The 17889-nt window shown below is 37.1% G+C and overlaps 1 protein-coding gene across 4 annotated transcripts; it reads left to right on the forward strand.

Annotated features, from left to right (window-relative positions):
• Positions 1–17657, forward strand: LOC131941295 (putative methyltransferase-like protein 15 homolog). Of its 4 annotated transcripts, none has more exons than XM_059300487.1 (6): positions 1–38; positions 6260–6500; positions 11998–12138; positions 14938–15122; positions 15822–16013; positions 16482–17657. In XM_059300487.1, the coding sequence occupies exons 2-6, from the start codon at positions 6270–6272 to the stop codon at positions 16894–16896; spliced, it is 1164 nt and encodes a 387-aa protein (XP_059156470.1). In that variant the 5' UTR covers positions 1–38; positions 6260–6269; the 3' UTR covers positions 16897–17657. The 4 variants fall into 4 exon arrangements, with proteins under 4 accessions (XP_059156470.1, XP_059156467.1, XP_059156469.1 ...); XM_059300484.1 differs by lacking the exon at positions 1–38 and adding an exon at positions 3382–3478; XM_059300486.1 differs by lacking the exon at positions 1–38 and adding an exon at positions 3644–3705.
• Positions 17658–17889: the final 232 nt, after the last annotated feature.

Below are 17889 nucleotides of genomic sequence, written 5' to 3' on the forward strand. Positions count from 1 at the left end.
AGGCCCCCACACTACTCAGTACAGCCTGTAAACTCAGTGTAAACGTAGATCTATATCTAGTTACATTTATCCTGACTGTCGAACTATACATCAAATACATTGTTTTTTTTGGCTAAGATTACAAGCATTAATAGTAGCATATAAAATATTATCATAAATGATCGATTATAGATACAATGCAATTATTCGTAACTGAAACTGGTTTATACAATAAAAGTAATGACATAGGCTACTGCAAATACATGAGACATAGATCAAGCTTCCCTCTCATTTTCAGGCGAAAGTCTATAATTATGGTTTTAAACACATAATAATAATAATTATGTAGATCTAACTACTAAAAATATAAATTAGAGGTCTTATCCATAAATGACATCACTCTTTTTTAACGATTTTTACCTCCACCCGTCACAAAAAGCCAGCCCCTCCCCCCCCCTAAAATGACGCCACACCTCAGCCTACACCCTCCGCCCCTCAAAATTGCAGTTGAAGTTTGCTTGAAATACGATACTTTTCCAAAATCTTGTCTGAACTCTGTCAATATAGAGTATTTTAATCAATTTATATTACAATTACATATTACAATTTATTAAAACTACAAAAAAAAAATGTTAAGTCCTCTCATTTGTACTTTAAAAAATTAAAATAAAAAAAATAAAATGTCTTTATCATTAAAAGTGTTTAAAGTTCAAGTGACCCTTGCACTGTTCCAGCCACGATTCGAGCGCTTTAAAAAGTTACAGACACAAAGACTGTTTACTCATTCTTTATTCAATAACGGTAACAACGTTAGGTGCTGAGGCCTTTTTTCACATTGGCCGGTTAAAAAAAAAAACATTTTTACTTTCTCGTATTTACAAAGTATCGCTTTTTTCTGTTTGCCCTTTTTTCTGTTTGCGCTTTTTCTGTGTGCGATTTTACGTACCCAAAACGATAGACTACTATAATTTTAAATAGAATCTACATTTCCTTTTTATACAATGCCGTTCTTTAGTAGATCTAGATCTATGTATTTTTAAAAATAGTAATAATTATTAATTATTAAGAGAAGTAATTGCTTTTTAATTTGTTTAGTACAAATAAACGAGAATCAATGGCTAAATATATCAATATAGGCCAGTAATTAACTTTAAACAGCAATGTTTGCAAGCAAGATCCTAATATATAAAAGGCCATGTGCGCTATGCTCTCTCTCTCTGTCCGCAAAATATTTTCGCCGGACATCACATCAGAATCTTCAGCGATTATAGAGAACTTTATACGGACTTTTGTTGAAAATAATATGTTAGATGTTTTAAATGTATAACCACAATTTTATTTAAAGAAGAAAAATAAAAAATAAAGGCGTATTCGAATGTAGAAAAACAATTTTAATTATGCAACCGGAAAAGTGTTTAAACTTGGGACAAGAACGCATGTAACAATGACGTCGCTTATTGTTTACAGTTTACACTAAAAAAAAAGAGCACGAAACTGATGACGTCATCTTCCGAGTTTAGAATAAAAAGAAATGAACTATTTCATTCAAATAAAATTTATACAATACAATTTTGCTCGGGCTAAACTTAAAAAAAAATTCTATTAGGATTCTAAATCTAGATATTCTAGATCTAGAAATTCTAGATCTAGATCTAGATTATCTAGTTCAACGGAAAAACTAGACTTACACAACACAGATGTAGACCCTACCTAGATCTAGAATCTATTCAAATAATACATTTCTATACTAAAGTATTTCAGGCCTTAATTACTTTATTGAAATCTTTGTTTATCTTTTTTTTTTCTAAATGTTATAATACTTTTATTTTCAAATAGAAATAAATACATCAGCATTATACAAATATGTGTGAGCGTGTGTTAGTCTTCAACATAGTTCAAACATTTACAAAATTATCATTACATGAAAAAAATGGTAAACTTTTTTTTTAATGTCGCATTTTTTAATTTTTTTTAAATACTTTTATTTGCAATTTAAAATAAGTATCCTACATCAACATCAAATTCTTACATAATTTAATTTCGAACATCAAATGAAAACGAAATAGTACTACAATATATTACAATATATTACAATAGTAATATTTCTTTCTTACTTTGTAGCCTGCCTTCATTCATTTAAGATGGTTTACATATACATAGATGTAATACAAAACGTCTAAATATAAAGAAAAATTAAAAATTAAAAACCAACCTGAAACTGAAAATGTTGGTTTATCTGTGCAATTCGCTAATCTCTATCTAATATATAAAGCTCAGTTCTGTATTGTAACGCATATGTTTGGCGTTGGTCTTGGGTGGATTTAAGTGTTAGACAATTATCGTGCGCATTTGTCTAAATTTATGAGTTAAAAAATTACTTTTGAAAGTGTTGGGAAATAATTTTCATTTTTTTAAATTATAGTAACAATTGTCGGCATGTTCATTAAACACAAGTTTTAAAAAAATATCATCTTTTACAAAAATTCTAATTATGTCTTTATTTAGTCCTATAGCACTTACTTCCCTTTGATAAATTAGGAAAACACAATTACTTCCCTTTATAAAACCATTGCATTAGTGGAAAAGAATTTACTTTTTATTACTTTGTTTTGGTGTTGGGAAAAAAAATAATTACATAATTAGCGGGGATTGATCAAGTGCAAATGTTGTAGGTATTTTACGGATAAGCTTGGAGTATTAAAATTGTTCATTAAATTGAAACAGGCGCGTTCGTTTAAGTGAGTGCAAAAGACTATGAATAAGTTGGGGTACTATAGTCGTTCATTAAGCTAAAACAGGTGATTCCGCCCCGGGCGTTTATGTTCGCGTTAGTGTTTTCTTTGTGTTTAGGTGGGTTTGCGTTAGTGGTTGCGTTTTGATTCGTTTTTGTTCTTTCTTTTTTCGTTTTTGTTTGTGTTTTTTGTTTGGGTTTGTATTTGTGTTTTTGGTTGGTTTTGCGTTTGGATTTGGTTTGTTTTCGTTTGCTTTTTCGTTGTTTTTTTGTTGTTGTTGGTATTGGTGTTTGTGGTTGGGTTTGTTGTTAGGTTTTTGTTTTCGTTTGCTTTTTTGTTTGTTTTTTCTTTGTGTTTGTATTGGTGTTTGTGGTTGGGTTTGTTGTTAGGTTTTTGTTTTCGTTTGTATTTGTAATTGTGTTAGCGTTATGTTTGCGTTTTGTTGTTTTGGTTGGTTGTGGTTTGGGTGGGCAATGCCGGGTTTATGATGATTACTAAACACACAGGTAATGGTCTTTAACAGAAAGGTTTTTCACAGAAGCCAGAGCAGGGCCTGGCCGGGACGGCTAGTAATATATAAAGCAAAGTTGTCGGGTGCCCGATATGGCACTTCCCGGCGCCGCAGGCGCATCAAATTTGGCAGGATCTTGCCTTGGGGCGACAGAACACGGCGGCCGGTTGGCCGAAAAGTCTACGATGAGGGGGTCAAAACTGACCTTGACTGACCGGCGCCTTGTATGAGCTATAAATCGAAAAGAAATGTCCACGTAGGAACCTCTTCATAACTCCTGAGGTCGTAGACCGACCCTCGGGCGAATTAATTAAGCATTCAAATTCGCAATGTTTTCAAAAGCCTAAGCGAAGCTGGGCAGCATGCCTAGTTTGTTATATAAACAGCGGCCGTCTGTAAATAAGAGTGGTTTCCCCTGAATCTCAAAGTATAATTTACCTAAAAAACTTAGAAGCAAGATGGCCGTTAAAGAAAATGAGCTTGGTTGCAGCTCATTTATGAAAACATTGCTAGTCTTTAGAACTAGATCTAGATCTACCTAGATCTAGATCTATATATTACTGAAAAGTTTTACAATTGTACTATTTTACAATTGTTTAAAACCGGTACATTTAATTTATTAAAATTTGAAACATTTGTGTAACTTTCATTAGATTAGAGGCCCTACTTTCAAAAACGTGATGATATTTGATAGTTTTGATAGGCCTAGTAAATTGGCCTAAATCGGATGATTATATTATATAATTATAATATTATTTTATATATAATAATATTAGGGCCTAGATTTTCATATAGTATAATTAATAATTATTAATGGACACGAGCGAGAAAACTCTCAAAGGTATTTGAGAGGTGTATAAATTAGTTTAAAAATCAGGCACGGCGTAGTTACAATTAATATGGTTATAAAATCTTGTCTGTCTGGTTTTTTTCGGACTTTACTAAAGATTGGATGTATTTGATGTTTATAATATTTTCGGTAATTAAAAAAAAAGCAAAAACAATTTGGTTTTCACGTGTAATGGCGACATAAACAATGGCATCCTGCTATTGGATAGGCCGCCATTGATTTTATTGTACACATTGTAAGCTAAAAATAGAAAACTAGGTCATGGGGTTTTTAATTTGCATTGCTATTTAAAAACTTGATCTGCAAAGTTTTGTAAACAAATAGTTATCGATCACTAAGTTACTGTACAGCCAATCAATATTTGTCTTACGAAAGTGAAACATCCGGTTATAACTTAGGCTTGTTGAAAATAAATAGAAATGTAGCCTTAAACTCAACAAATTATTTTCAAGTTCTCTGGATTTGCAACTTTTATAGCATTGATTCTAAAAATATAAAATTTGTAAATTAATTTTAGGCTTAAGTTTTTATTTTTTATTTTTTTTTACGGTCTAAATCTAAAAAGCACGTTTTTATTCCATGTCAACAATACTATGGAAGGAATCTCGTCAACTCGCTCGCCTCCATTAAGTATAATAATAAGGGGAGAATTTTTACACCGGTGTCCGATAATGGAATCTTCTTTAAAAAGGGGTGTTAGGTTACTGGTAGTGGTAATCTATCGTTTTGGGTACGTAAAATCGCAAGCGGCTAATAATGTACGAAAACGTTACCTCATTGTCAAGGCTTTAATAGAAGTATATTGTGATATGTTTGTGTCAAATATTATAGATAAATGAATATTAAACCTAAATCAATGGCTAAATAAATCAATATAGGCCAGAACTTAACTTTAAACAGGTGTGTCTTCGAGCAAGATTTGCCATTTGTAAAATAGAGTTGCTTCCCCCTGAATCTCGCATTATAAGTTTATAAAAATAAAACTTAAACAAGATGGCTGCTATGAAGCATGGTTGCATCTGTTGGAAACATCGCTAGTCTTTATTTATTACTGAAAAGTTTTAATTCAATTGTTTAAAAACATGTACATGAATGAAACAAGGAAACATTTTTGTATTTTAAAAATCATAAATCCTCCTCAAAATGTGAAATAATTATTAAAATTTAAGGAGTCACCTGTTTTTCACATTACAAATCGCGGTGGATTTTACGTACCTAAAACGATAGATTACCCTGGTAGTTATTAACTAAATTACTTATTACACACATGGCTGGTTATGTGGTTAATTTAATGTCAATGCTAACCCTGTCCCTAACTCCAACCCTGGTCCTACCATTATAGGGCGTATGATACGCCTAACCCTAATTTCTAACCATAAATAAGTCGAGATTACAATACTACAAACTACAAACAACCCAACACACCTATTTTTATGGAAGAGTCTATTAATATCAGACACCGGTATCTATAATTATCCGTAACTTTTAAAACATAAGTCACATATCCTCTTAATAACTTAAAGTGTTAAATAATTAGAATTAATTAGATCTACTAAAATTTGATGAGTCAACTTTCTTTCACATTACGAACCCCAGACAATTTTACTTCATTAGAGCTATAGATAACCAAATCAACAAAACAATTAGTCTTAATTCTAGATCAGATTGACTTGCTATTGCACTGTTTGCTATTGAGAAAGACAGGCTTATTTTTTTTAGGGTTATCAACGGTTATGTTATGGATGGAAGTGTAAACCTGGTAGGCCTAAACCAAACATAAAGTATCATACAGCCAGTGGTAGGCCTAAACCAAACATAAAGTATCATACAGCCAGTGGTAGGCCTAAACCAAACATAAAGTATCATACAGCCAGTGGTAGGCCTAAACCAAACATAAAGTATCATACAGCCAGTGGTAGGCCTAAACCAAACATAAAGTATCATACAGCCAGTGGTAGGCCTAAACCAAACATAAAGTATCATACAGCCAGTGGTAGGCCTAAACCAAACATAAAGTATCATACAGCCAGTGGTAGGCCTAAACCAAACATAAAGTATCATACAGCCAGAATTGGGTTTGAATAAAAACTCTTAAATATTAGTAAATAAAATAAAATGAGGTCCATTTGAATCTAGATCTAATAAAATGATGAATTGGGTTTGAATAAAAACTCTACTACTCTACAGATTTGCTGCAATGGCTTTGAGAAGAGTGTCAGCACAAGTCATCAGCCAACCACTCGCTTGCACAGTTTTCTCTTCTGCTTTTTCTGGTCATGTGACCAGCCACACACAGGCTGATAGAGGATGTGGTCATGTGACCAGCCACACACAGGGTGAAAGAGGATGTGGTCATGTACCTGTCTCTGGTCATATACCTGTCTTGGTCAAGGAGGTACTGAGTGTGTTGGAGCCCAAAGACAATCAGGTAGGTCATAAGGTCAAGGTTCATTACAGGTTAGTCAGAAGATGATCAGATAAAGTTGGTAGTTTGCCTGCCTAAGTTGATAGTTTGCCTACCTAAGTTGATAGTTTGCCTGCCTAAGTTGATAGTTTGCCTACCTAAGTTGATAGTTTGCCTACCTAAGTTGATAGTTTGCCTGCCTAAGTTGATAGTTTGCCTACCTAAGTTGATAGTTTAGTTTGCCTGCCTAAGTTGATAGTTTGCCTGCCTAAGTTGATAGTTTGCCTACCTAAGTTGATAGTTTGCCTACCTAAGTTGATAGTTTGCCTACCTAAGTTGATAGTTTGCCTGCCTAAGTTGATAGTTTGCCTACCTAAGTTGATAGTTTGCCTGCCTAAGTTGATAGTTTGCCTACCTAAGTTGATAGTTTGCCTGCCTAAGTTGATAGTTTGCCTACCTAAGTTGATAGTTTGCCTGCCTAAGTTGATAGTTTGCCTACCTAAGTTGATAGTTTGCCTGCCTAAGTTGATAGTTTGCCTGCCTAAGTTGATAGTTTGCCTACCTAAGTTGATAGTTTGCCTGCCTAAGTTGATAGTTTGCCTGCCTAAGTTGATAGTTTGCCTACCTAAGTTGATAGTTTGCCTGCCTAAGTTGATAGTTTGCCTACCTAAGTTGATAGTTTGCCTGCCTAAGTTGATAGTTTGCCTGCCTAAGTTGATAGTTTGCCTGCCTAAGTTGATAGTTTGCCTACCTAAGTTGATAGTTTGCCTACCTAAGTTGATAGTTTGCCTACCTAAGTTGATATTTTTCCTGCCTAAGTTGATATTTTTCCTGCCTAAGTTGATATTTTTCCTGCCTAAGTTGATGGTTTGCCTGCCTAAGTTGATATTTTTCCTACCTAAGCTGATATTTTTCCTGCCTAAGTTGATATTTTTCCTGCCTAAGTTGATATTTTGCCTGCCTAAGTTGATGGTTTGCCTGCCTTAGTTGATAGTTTGCCTACATAAGTTGGTAGTTTGTCTACATAAGTTGGTAGTTTGCCTACCTAAGTTTTGTAGTTTGCCTACCTAAGTTGATATTTTTCCTACCTAAGTTGATATTTTTCCTGCCTAAGTTGATGGTTTGCCTGCCTAAGTTGATATTTTTCCTACCTAAGCTGATATTTTTCCTGCCTAAGTTGATATTTTGCCTGCCTAAGTTGATATTTTGCCTGCCTAAGTTGATGGTTTGCCTGCCTTAGTTGATAGTTTGCCTACATAAGTTGGTAGTTTGTCTACATAAGTTGGTAGTTTGCCTACCTAAGTTGATAGTTTGCCTACCTAAGTTGGTAGTTTGCCTACCTAAGTTTTGTAGTTTGCCTACCTAAGTTGATATTTTTCCTACCTAAGTTGATATTTTTCCTGCCTAAGTTGATGGTTTGCCTGCCTAAGTTGATATTTTTCCTACCTAAGCTGATATTTTTCCTGCCTAAGTTGATATTTTGCCTGCCTAAGTTGATATTTTGCCTGCCTAAGTTGATGGTTTGCCTGCCTTAGTTGATAGTTTGCCTACATAAGTTGGTAGTTTGTCTACATAAGTTGGTAGTTTGCCTACCTAAGTTGATAGTTTGCCTACCTAAGTTGGTAGTTTGCCTACCTAAGTTTTGTAGTTTGCCTACCTAAGTTGATATTTTTCCTACCTAAGTTGATATTTTTCCTGCCTAAGTTGATATTTTTCCTACCTAAGTTGATATTTTTCCTGCCTAAGTTGATATTTTTCCTGCCTAAGTTGATATTTTTCCTGCCTAAGTTGATATTTTGCCTGCCTAAGTTGATGGTTTGCCTGCCTTAGTTGATAGTTTGCCTACATAAGTTGGTAGTTTGCCTACCTAAGTTGATAGTTTGCCTACCTAAGTTGGTAGTTTGCCTACCTAAGTTTTGTAGTTTGCCTACCTAAGTTGATATTTTTCCTACCTAAGTTGATATTTTTCCTGCCTAAGTTGATATTTTTCCTGCCTAAGTTGATATTTTTCCTGCCTAAGTTGATATTTTTCCTACCTAAGTTGATAGTTTGCCTACCTAAGTTGGTAGTTTGCTTACCTAAGTTGGTAGTTTGCCTACCTAAGTTGATATTTTGCCCGCCTAAGTTGATAACTGAAAAAAAAATCATTTTTGAAACAATTTGTTTTGTTTGGTAAAAAAAAAATGTAGACTAGTGTGAGTACTAGATCTAAATTCATCATCATCGTCATCATCATCGTCATCATCATCGTCATCATTCCTGTGGACCCCAGGTGGCTGATTCAGCTTTACTGACAGCTGAAATTTTCATGTTTGTTTTGGCTGATCTACTTTCCTTGAGTGTACTAAATTAGTGTTCCAGGAAAATATCAGGAAAGAAATGTGCTGAAAAATTTGATTTTAAATACTTGTAATCAAGGATCTACTTCTGGTAACTGTCACCAAAGGGAAAGTAGCCACCTTAAGTATCCCATCTCCAGCCGCTATTTGTGGCTACTTCTATCAGTTGATTTTGGGGGATGTTCCACGTTTTTACCTCATTAAAATGATGAAAAAAAAAAGTGTTATATTCATTTTAACATTATGTTTTATATCTATTTTTTTTATAATCCCAAACCAGTGTTTTAGAATTTTAACTCTACTGACATTTTCTAAGTAACTACTAAATGGATTTAACTCTTTATTTCAAAAAGTGGCCTGGACTTAGTACCTATTGTTTTTTCTGATGATTTAATTGTTTTTAATAATTAAAAATTAATTTCTGTCAGGTAATTGTGGACATTAATTTCTGTCAGGTAATTGTGGACATTAATTTCTGTCAGGTAATTGTGGACATTAATTTCTGTCAGGTAATTGTGGACATTAATTTCTGTCAGGTAATTGTGGACATTAATTTCTGTCAGGTAATTGTGGACATTAATTTCTGTCAGGTAATTGTGGACATTAATTTCTGTCAGGTAATTGTGGACATTAATTTCTGTCAGGTAATTGTGGACATTAATTTCTGTCAGGTAATTGTGGACATTAATTTCTGTCAGGTAATTGTGGACATTAATTTCTGTCAGGTAATTGTGGACATTAATTTCTGTCAGGTAATTGTGGACATTAATTTCTGTCAGGTAATTGTGGACATTAATTTCTGTCAGGTAATTGTGGACATTAATTTCTGTCAGGTAATTGTGGACATTAATTTCTGTCAGGTAATTGTGGACATTAATTTCTGTCAGGTAATTGTGGACATTAATTTCTGTCAGGTAATTGTGGACATTAATTTCTGTCAGGTAATTGTGGACATTAATTTCTGTCAGGTAATTGTGGACATTAATTTCTGTCAGGTAATTGTGGACATTAATTTCTGTCAGGTAATTGTGGACATTAATTTCTGTCAGGTAATTGTGGACATTAATTTCTGTCAGGTAATTGTGGACATTAATTTCTGTCAGGTAATTGTGGACATTAATTTCTGTCAGGTAATTGTGGACATTAATTTCTGTCAGGTAATTGTGGACATTAATTTCTGTCAGGTAATTGTGGACATTAATTTCTGTCAGGTAATTGTGGACATTAATTTCTGTCAGGTAATTGTGGACATTAATTTCTGTCAGGTAATTGTGGACATTAATTTCTGTCAGGTAATTGTGGACATTAATTTCTGTCAGGTAATTGTGGACATTAATTTCTGTCAGGTAATTGTGGACATTAATTTCTGTCAGGTAATTGTGGACATTAATTTCTGTCAGGTAATTGTGGACATTAATTTCTGTCAGGTAATTGTGGACATTAATTTCTGTCAGGTAATTGTGGACATTAATTTCTGTCAGGTAATTGTGGACATTAATTTCTGTCAGGTAATTGTGGACATTAATTTCTGTCAGGTAATTGTGGACATTAATTTCTGTCAGGTAATTGTGGACATTAATTTCTGTCAGGTAATTGTGGACATTAATTTCTGTCAGGTAATTGTGGACATTAATTTCTGTCAGGTAATTGTGGACATTAATTTCTGTCAGGTAATTGTGGACATTAATTTCTGTCAGGTAATTGTGGACATTAATTTCTGTCAGGTAATTGTGGACATTAATTTCTGTCAGGTAATTGTGGACATTAATTTCTGTCAGGTAATTGTGGACATTAATTTCTGTCAGGTAATTGTGGACATTAATTTCTGTCAGGTAATTGTGGACATTAATTTCTGTCAGGTAATTGTGGACATTAATTTCTGTCAGGTAATTGTGGACATTAATTTCTGTCAGGTAATTGTGGACATTAATTTCTGTCAGGTAATTGTGGACATTAATTTCTGTCAGGTAATTGTGGACATTAATTTCTGTCAGGTAATTGTGGACATTAATTTCTGTCAGGTAATTGTGGACATTAATTTCTGTCAGGTAATTGTGGACATTAATTTCTGTCAGGTAATTGTGGACATTAATTTCTGTCAGGTAATTGTGGACATTAATTTCTGTCAGGTAATTGTGGACATTAATTTCTGTCAGGTAATTGTGGACATTAATTTCTGTCAGGTAATTGTGGACATTAATTTCTGTCAGGTAATTGTGGACATTAATTTCTGTCAGGTAATTGTGGACATTAATTTCTGTCAGGTAATTGTGGACATTAATTTCTGTCAGGTAATTGTGGACATTAATTTCTGTCAGGTAATTGTGGACATTAATTTCTGTCAGGTAATTGTGGACATTAATTTCTGTCAGGTAATTGTGGACATTAATTTCTGTCAGGTAATTGTGGACATTAATTTCTGTCAGGTAATTGTGGACATTAATTTCTGTCAGGTAATTGTGGACATTAATTTCTGTCAGGTAATTGTGGACATTAATTTCTGTCAGGTAATTGTGGACATTAATTTCTGTCAGGTAATTGTGGACATTAATTTCTGTCAGGTAATTGTGGACATTAATTTCTGTCAGGTAATTGTGGACATTAATTTCTGTCAGGTAATTGTGGACATTAATTTCTGTCAGGTAATTGTGGACATTAATTTCTGTCAGGTAATTGTGGACATTAATTTCTGTCAGGTAATTGTGGACATTAATTTCTGTCAGGTAATTGTGGACATTAATTTCTGTCAGGTAATTGTGGACATTAATTTCTGTCAGGTAATTGTGGACATTAATTTCTGTCAGGTAATTGTGGACATTAATTTCTGTCAGGTAATTGTGGACATTAATTTCTGTCAGGTAATTGTGGACATTAATTTCTGTCAGGTAATTGTGGACATTAATTTCTGTCAGGTAATTGTGGACATTAATTTCTGTCAGGTAATTGTGGACATTAATTTCTGTCAGGTAATTGTGGACATTAATTTCTGTCAGGTAATTGTGGACATTAATTTCTGTCAGGTAATTGTGGACATTAATTTCTGTCAGGTAATTGTGGACATTAATTTCTGTCAGGTAATTGTGGACATTAATTTCTGTCAGGTAATTGTGGACATTAATTTCTGTCAGGTAATTGTGGACATTAATTTCTGTCAGGTAATTGTGGACATTAATTTCTGTCAGGTAATTGTGGACATGACATTTGGTGCGGGAGGACATGCCAGACGTCTGCTGGAGCTGGCACCAAATGCTCGCTACTTCGCCTGTGACAGGGACCCACTAGGATATGAAAATGCTGTCAAGCTGTCAAATGAATACAGGCAAGTTTGTTGAATGTCACTGTCATAAGATGTCATGTAAACAAGTTGTCATTGAATGTCACTGTCATAAGATGTCATGTAAAAATATTCAGACAAATAAGTACTAGTAATATAATATTAATTTCACTAACAATTTTATTTTTATTTGCATTAGTAGAGTCAAGGTGTTGTCGTGATATGTGATATTATATTATTCAATATAAATAAACTAGGCTATACCCGATTGACCCCTATATGTATTTGTCATGGAAAAAAATTGTTGTGACTTTCATTGTTTGACTATCCCTGGCCACACTGGTTGACCTTAAGGGGGGTTTGAGCACAGTTTTTAAAAATATTTAAATTAATAAAATAAAACAGCTTTTCAACGGCTGATATTATTTACAACAAAATAACAATTGGTGTAATATATTTTTATCAAAAAGGTTTAATTTTTACAAATGTAATTATAATTTAATTGCTTGCCATATTTTTAAAAACACTTAAAAAACAAATTTAGCATGATTACATAGTCTTTTCAAGCCTATTAAGAACAAAGAATAAATCCTCTTTCTGAGAGTCTTGTGTACATCCCAGTGATGTTTCCTGTAGGCAGGTTGTCCCTGTGATGTGTAAGTTCTCTGATGTCTCCTGCAGGCAGGTTGTCCCTGTGATGTGTAAGTTCTCTGATGTCTCCTGGTTGTCCCTGTGATGTGTAAGTTCTCTTATGTCTCCTGGTTGTCCCTGTGATGTGTAAGTTCTCTGATATCTCCTGCAGGCAGGTTGTCCCTGTGATGTGTAAGTTCTTTGATGTCTCCTGGTTGTCCCTGTGATGTGTAAGTTCTCTGATGTCTCCTGCAGGCAGGTTGTCCCTGTGATGTGTAAGTTCTCTGATGTCTCCTGGTTGTCCCTGTGATGTGTAAGTTCTCTGATGTCTCCTGGTTGTCCCTGTGATGTGTAAGTTCTCTGATGTCTCCTGCAGGCAGGTTGTCCCTGTGATGTGTAAGTTCTCTGATGTCTCCTGTAGGCAGGTTGTCCCTGTGATGTGTAAGTTCTCTGATGTCTCCTGCAGGCAGGTTGTCCCTGTGATGTGTAAGTTCTCTGATGTCTCCTGTAGGCAGGTTGTCCCTGTGATGTGTAAGTTCTCTGATGTCTCCTGGTTGTCCCTGTGATGTGTAAGTTCTCTGATTTCTCCTGCAGGCAGGTTGTCCCTGTAATGTGTAAGTTCTCTGATGTCTCCTGGTTGTCCCTGTGATGTGTAAGTTCTCTGATGTCTCCTGGTTGTCCCTGTAATGTGTAAGTTCTCTGATGTCTCCTGGTTGTCCCTGTGATGTGTAAGTTCTCTGATGTCTCCTGGTTGTCCCTGTGATGTGTAAGTTCTCTGATGTCTCCTGTAGGCAGGTTGTCCCTGTGATGTGTAAGTTCTCTGATGTCTCCTGGTTGTCCCTGTGATGTGTAAGTTCTCTGATGTCTCCTGGTTGTCCCTGTAATGTGTAAGTTCTCTGATGTCTCCTGGTTGTCCCTGTGATGTGTAAGTTCTCTGATGTCTCCTGCAGGCAGGTTGTCCCTGTGATGTGTAAGTTCTCTGATGTCTCCTCAGGCAGGTTGTCCCTGTGATGTGTAAGTTCTCTGATGTCTCCTGCAGGCAGGTTGTCCCTGTAATGTGTAACTTCTCTGATGTCTCCAGGTTGTCCCTGTGATGTTTAAGTTCTCTGATGTCTCCTGCAGGCAGGTTGTCCCTGTGATGTGTAAGTTCTCTTATGTCTCCTGGTTGTCCCTGTGATGTGTAAGTTCTCTGATGTCTCCTGCAGGCAGGTTGTCCCTGTGATGTGTAAGTTCTCTGATGTCTCCTGGTTGTCCCTGTGATGTGTAAGTTCTCTGATGTCTCCTGTAGGCAGGTTGTCCCTGTGATGTGTAAGTTCTCTGATGTCTCCTGGTTGTCCCTGTGATGTGTAAGTTCTCTGATGTCTCCTGGTTGTCCCTGTGATGTGTAAGTTCTCTGATGTCTCCTGCAGGCAGGTTGTCCCTGTGATGTGTAAGTTCTCTGATGTCTCCTGGTTGTCCCTGTGATGTGTAAGTTCTCTGATGTCTCCTGGTTGTCCCTGTGATGTGTAAGTTCTCTGATGTCTCCTGGTTGTCCCTGTGATGTGTAAGTTCTCTGATGTCTCCTGCAGGCAGGTTGTCCCTGTGATGTGTAAGTTCTCTGATGTCTCCTGTAGGCAGGTTGTCCCTGTGATGTGTAAGTTCTCTGATATCTCCTGCAGGCAGGTTGTCCCTGTGATGTGTAAGTTCTCTGATGTCTCCTCAGGCAGGTTGTCCCTGTGATGTGTAAGTTCTCTGATGTCTCCTGGTTGTCCCTGTGATGTGTAAGTTCTCTGATGTCTCCTGCAGGCAGGTTGTCCCTGTGATGTGTAAGTTCTCTGATGTCTCCTGGTTGTCCCTGTGATGTGTAAGTTCTCTGATGTCTCCTGCAGGCAGGTTGTCCCTGTGATGTGTAAGTTCTCTGATGTCTCCTGCAGGCAGGTTGTCCCTGTGATGTGTAAGTTCTCTGATGTCTCCTGCAGGCAGGTTGTCCCTGTGATGTGTAAGTTCTCTGATGTCTTCTGTAGGCAGGTTGTCCCTGTGATGTGTAAGTTCTCTGATGTCTCCTGGTTGTCCCTGTGATGTGTAAGTTCTCTGATGTCTCCTGCAGGCAGGTTGTCCCTGTGATGTGTAAATTCTCTGATGTCTCCTGGTTGTCCCTGTGATGTGTAAGTTCTCTGATCTCTCCTGTAGGCAGGTTGTCCCTGTGATGTGTAAGTTCTCTGATGTCTCCTGCAGGCAGGTTGTCCCTGTGATGTGTAAGTTCTCTGATGTAGCGTCCCACCTACAGAAAGCTGGTATCAAGCCAGGAATGGTGGACAGTTTTTTATTTGACCTTGGCGTCTCTTCCATGCAACTGGACATCGCAGACAGGGGTTTTTCACTTAGTCGGGATGGACCACTGGACATGAGGATGGGAGGTCATACGTGGGTAGCAATTTTTTTTTTACATTTACAAATCTGGCCATCAAATTTAAATCTTTGCAAGTTGTGCCCTCAACTGTAAAACTTTACAAGATGTGGCCCTCAACTTTAAAACTTAACAAGTTATGGCCCTCAACTGTAAAACTTTACAAGATGTGGGCCTTAACTCTAAAACTTTACAAGATGTGGGCCTTAACTTTAAAACTTTACAAGATGTGGGCCTTAACTCTAAAACTTTACAAGATGTGGCCCTCAACTTTAAAACTTAACAAGTTATGGCCCTCAACTGTAAAACTTTACAAGATATGGGCCTTAACTCTAAAACTTTACAAGATGTGGGCCTTAACTTTAAAACTTTACAAGATGTGGGCCTTAACTTTAAAACTTAACAAGTTGTGGCCCTCAACTGTAAAACTTTACAAGATGTGGGCCTTAACTTTAAAACTTTACAAGATGTGGCCCTCAACTTTAAAACTTAACAAGTTGTGGCCCTCAACTGTAAAACTTTACAAGTTGTGGGCCTCAACTGTAAAACTTTACAAGATGTGGCCCTCAACTTTAAAACTTAACAAGTTGTGGGCCTCAACTGTAAAACTTGACAAGTTATGAGCCTCAACTGTAAAACTTGACAAGTTATGGGCCTCAACTGTAAAACTTTACAAGATGTAAGCCTGACAAGCTTGTAAAAATGTTTTCCATCAGTGAAGATGAGGTGACAGCAGCTGATGTGGTCAACACACTGGACTGTAAAGAGCTAAGTGAGGTCCTGAAGAAATACGGAGAAGAAAGGAAATGTCGAGAGATAGCCCATGCTATAGTGGAGGCCAGGTTTGCGGGAGGAAAGTTGACACGCACCACTCAGTTGGCTCAGGTGGTACAGAATGTTTTTCACAGGTGAGCACTGTGCTTAGCTAGCTGTCAGTAGTCAATGCAGTGTTAAATGATATGTAGAGCCAAATATAGAGCTAAATGTCGAGCCAAATGTCGAGCTAAATGTAGAGCCAAATGTATTGCTAAATGGTGATCTAAATGTAGAGCCAAATGTCGAGCTAAATGTAGAGCCAAATGTATTGCTAAATGGTGATCTAAATGTAGAGCCAAATGTCGAGCTAAATGTAGAGCCAAATGTATTGCTAAATGGTGATCTAAATGTAGAGCCAAATGTCGAGCTAAATGTAGAGCCAAATGTATTGCTAAATGGTGATCTAAATGTAGAGCCAAATGTCGAGCTAAATGTAGAGCCAAATGTATTGCTAAATGGTGATCTAAATGTAGAGCCAAATGTCGAGCTAAATGTAGAGCTAAATGTAGAGCTAAATGTCGAGCTAAATGTCGAGCTAATTGTGAGGTTGTTGCCCCCAGTGGTGTCCAGCGCCTTGACAAGTTGGCCAGGCCGGCTCATGTGGCCACAAAGACTTTTCAAGCTCTGAGAATCTTTGTCAATGATGAGCTCAATCAGCTTCACAATGGGCTAGAACTGGCTGGCCATTTTCTCAGGGTCGGAGGTCATTGTGCTGTCATCTCCTTTCATTCCCTTGAAGACCGGATAGTCAAGAGACACTTCCACGATGTGGATTTGGACGAGCGTGGCAACAGAAGCATCCATGACCACTTCCGTAACGCTGAGCTCAGTCTGGACATGGGCCTTGTCCAGCAGGAATGTTTGAGCAAGCCTTGGCAACCCATCAGCAGGAAGGTTCTAGAAGCTTCAGACAGCGAGTGCCAGAGAAATCCTAGAGCTAGATCTGCCAAACTTAGAGCAGCCATAAAGTGTTAGGGCCAACTTTGGCTGGCCATAAACTGACAGGGTGGCCAACTTAGAGTAGCCACAAAGTGTTAGGGCAGCCCACAAACTGACAGGGTGGCCAAACTTAGAGTAGCCACAAAGTGTTAGGGCAGCCCACAAACTGACAGGGTGGCCAAACTTAGAGCAGCCATAAAGTGTTAGGGCGGCCAACTTTGGCTGGCCACAAACTGACAGGGTGGCCAAACTTAGAGCAGCCATAAAGTGTTAGGGTGGCCAACTTTGGCTGGCCACAAACTGACAGGGTGGCCAAACTTAGAGCAGCCATAAAGTGTTAGGGCGGCCAACTTTGGCTGGCCACAGACTGACAGGGTGGCCAAACTTAGAGCAGCCACAAAGTGTTAGGGCGGCCAACTTTGGCTGGCCACAAACTGACAGGGTGGCCAAACTTAGAGCAGCCACAAAGTGTTAGGGCGGCCAACTTTGGCTGGCCACAGACTGACAGGGTGGCCAAACTTAGTGCAGCCACAAAGTGTTAGGGCGGCCAACTTTGGCTGGCCACAAACTGACAGGGTGGCCAAACTTAGAGCAGCCACAAAGTGTTAGGGTGACTAACTTTGGCTGGCCACAAAGTGATAGGGCGGCCCAACTTTAGCTGGTTCCAAACGTTTAGGCCATTCAATTTTTGGTATTTTTTTTTTCAAATGTGCACAACTTTTTTTTTGTACTTCCATTTAATAAATAATAAAGTGAGAGCAACTGTTTGATAGCATCCTGGTCAGATCAGTTGAATTTGATGGAGTCTGTTTTCTTTGTAGGTGTGTTTGTGTTGAGTTCAAAAGATGGTGTTTGTGTCATATACTTGTACAGACACTTCAAACCTGGCACTTGTATAGGTTGTGGAAAATTGTAAACTTGTCAAATGTTTTGTACTGCTTGAGCATCTTAATGAGATCTAGCTACAGTTTTTGGTGTCTGTTCTTGGCAACATTCTAAGCAAGGGTATCCACACAACCGCTACAAGCA

The sequence above is a fragment of the Physella acuta genome, unplaced genomic scaffold, assembly GCF_028476545.2.
Source record: "Physella acuta isolate Inbredline_101_S28 unplaced genomic scaffold, ASM2847654v3 ptg000355l, whole genome shotgun sequence".
NCBI lineage: Eukaryota > Metazoa > Mollusca > Gastropoda > Physidae > Physella > Physella acuta.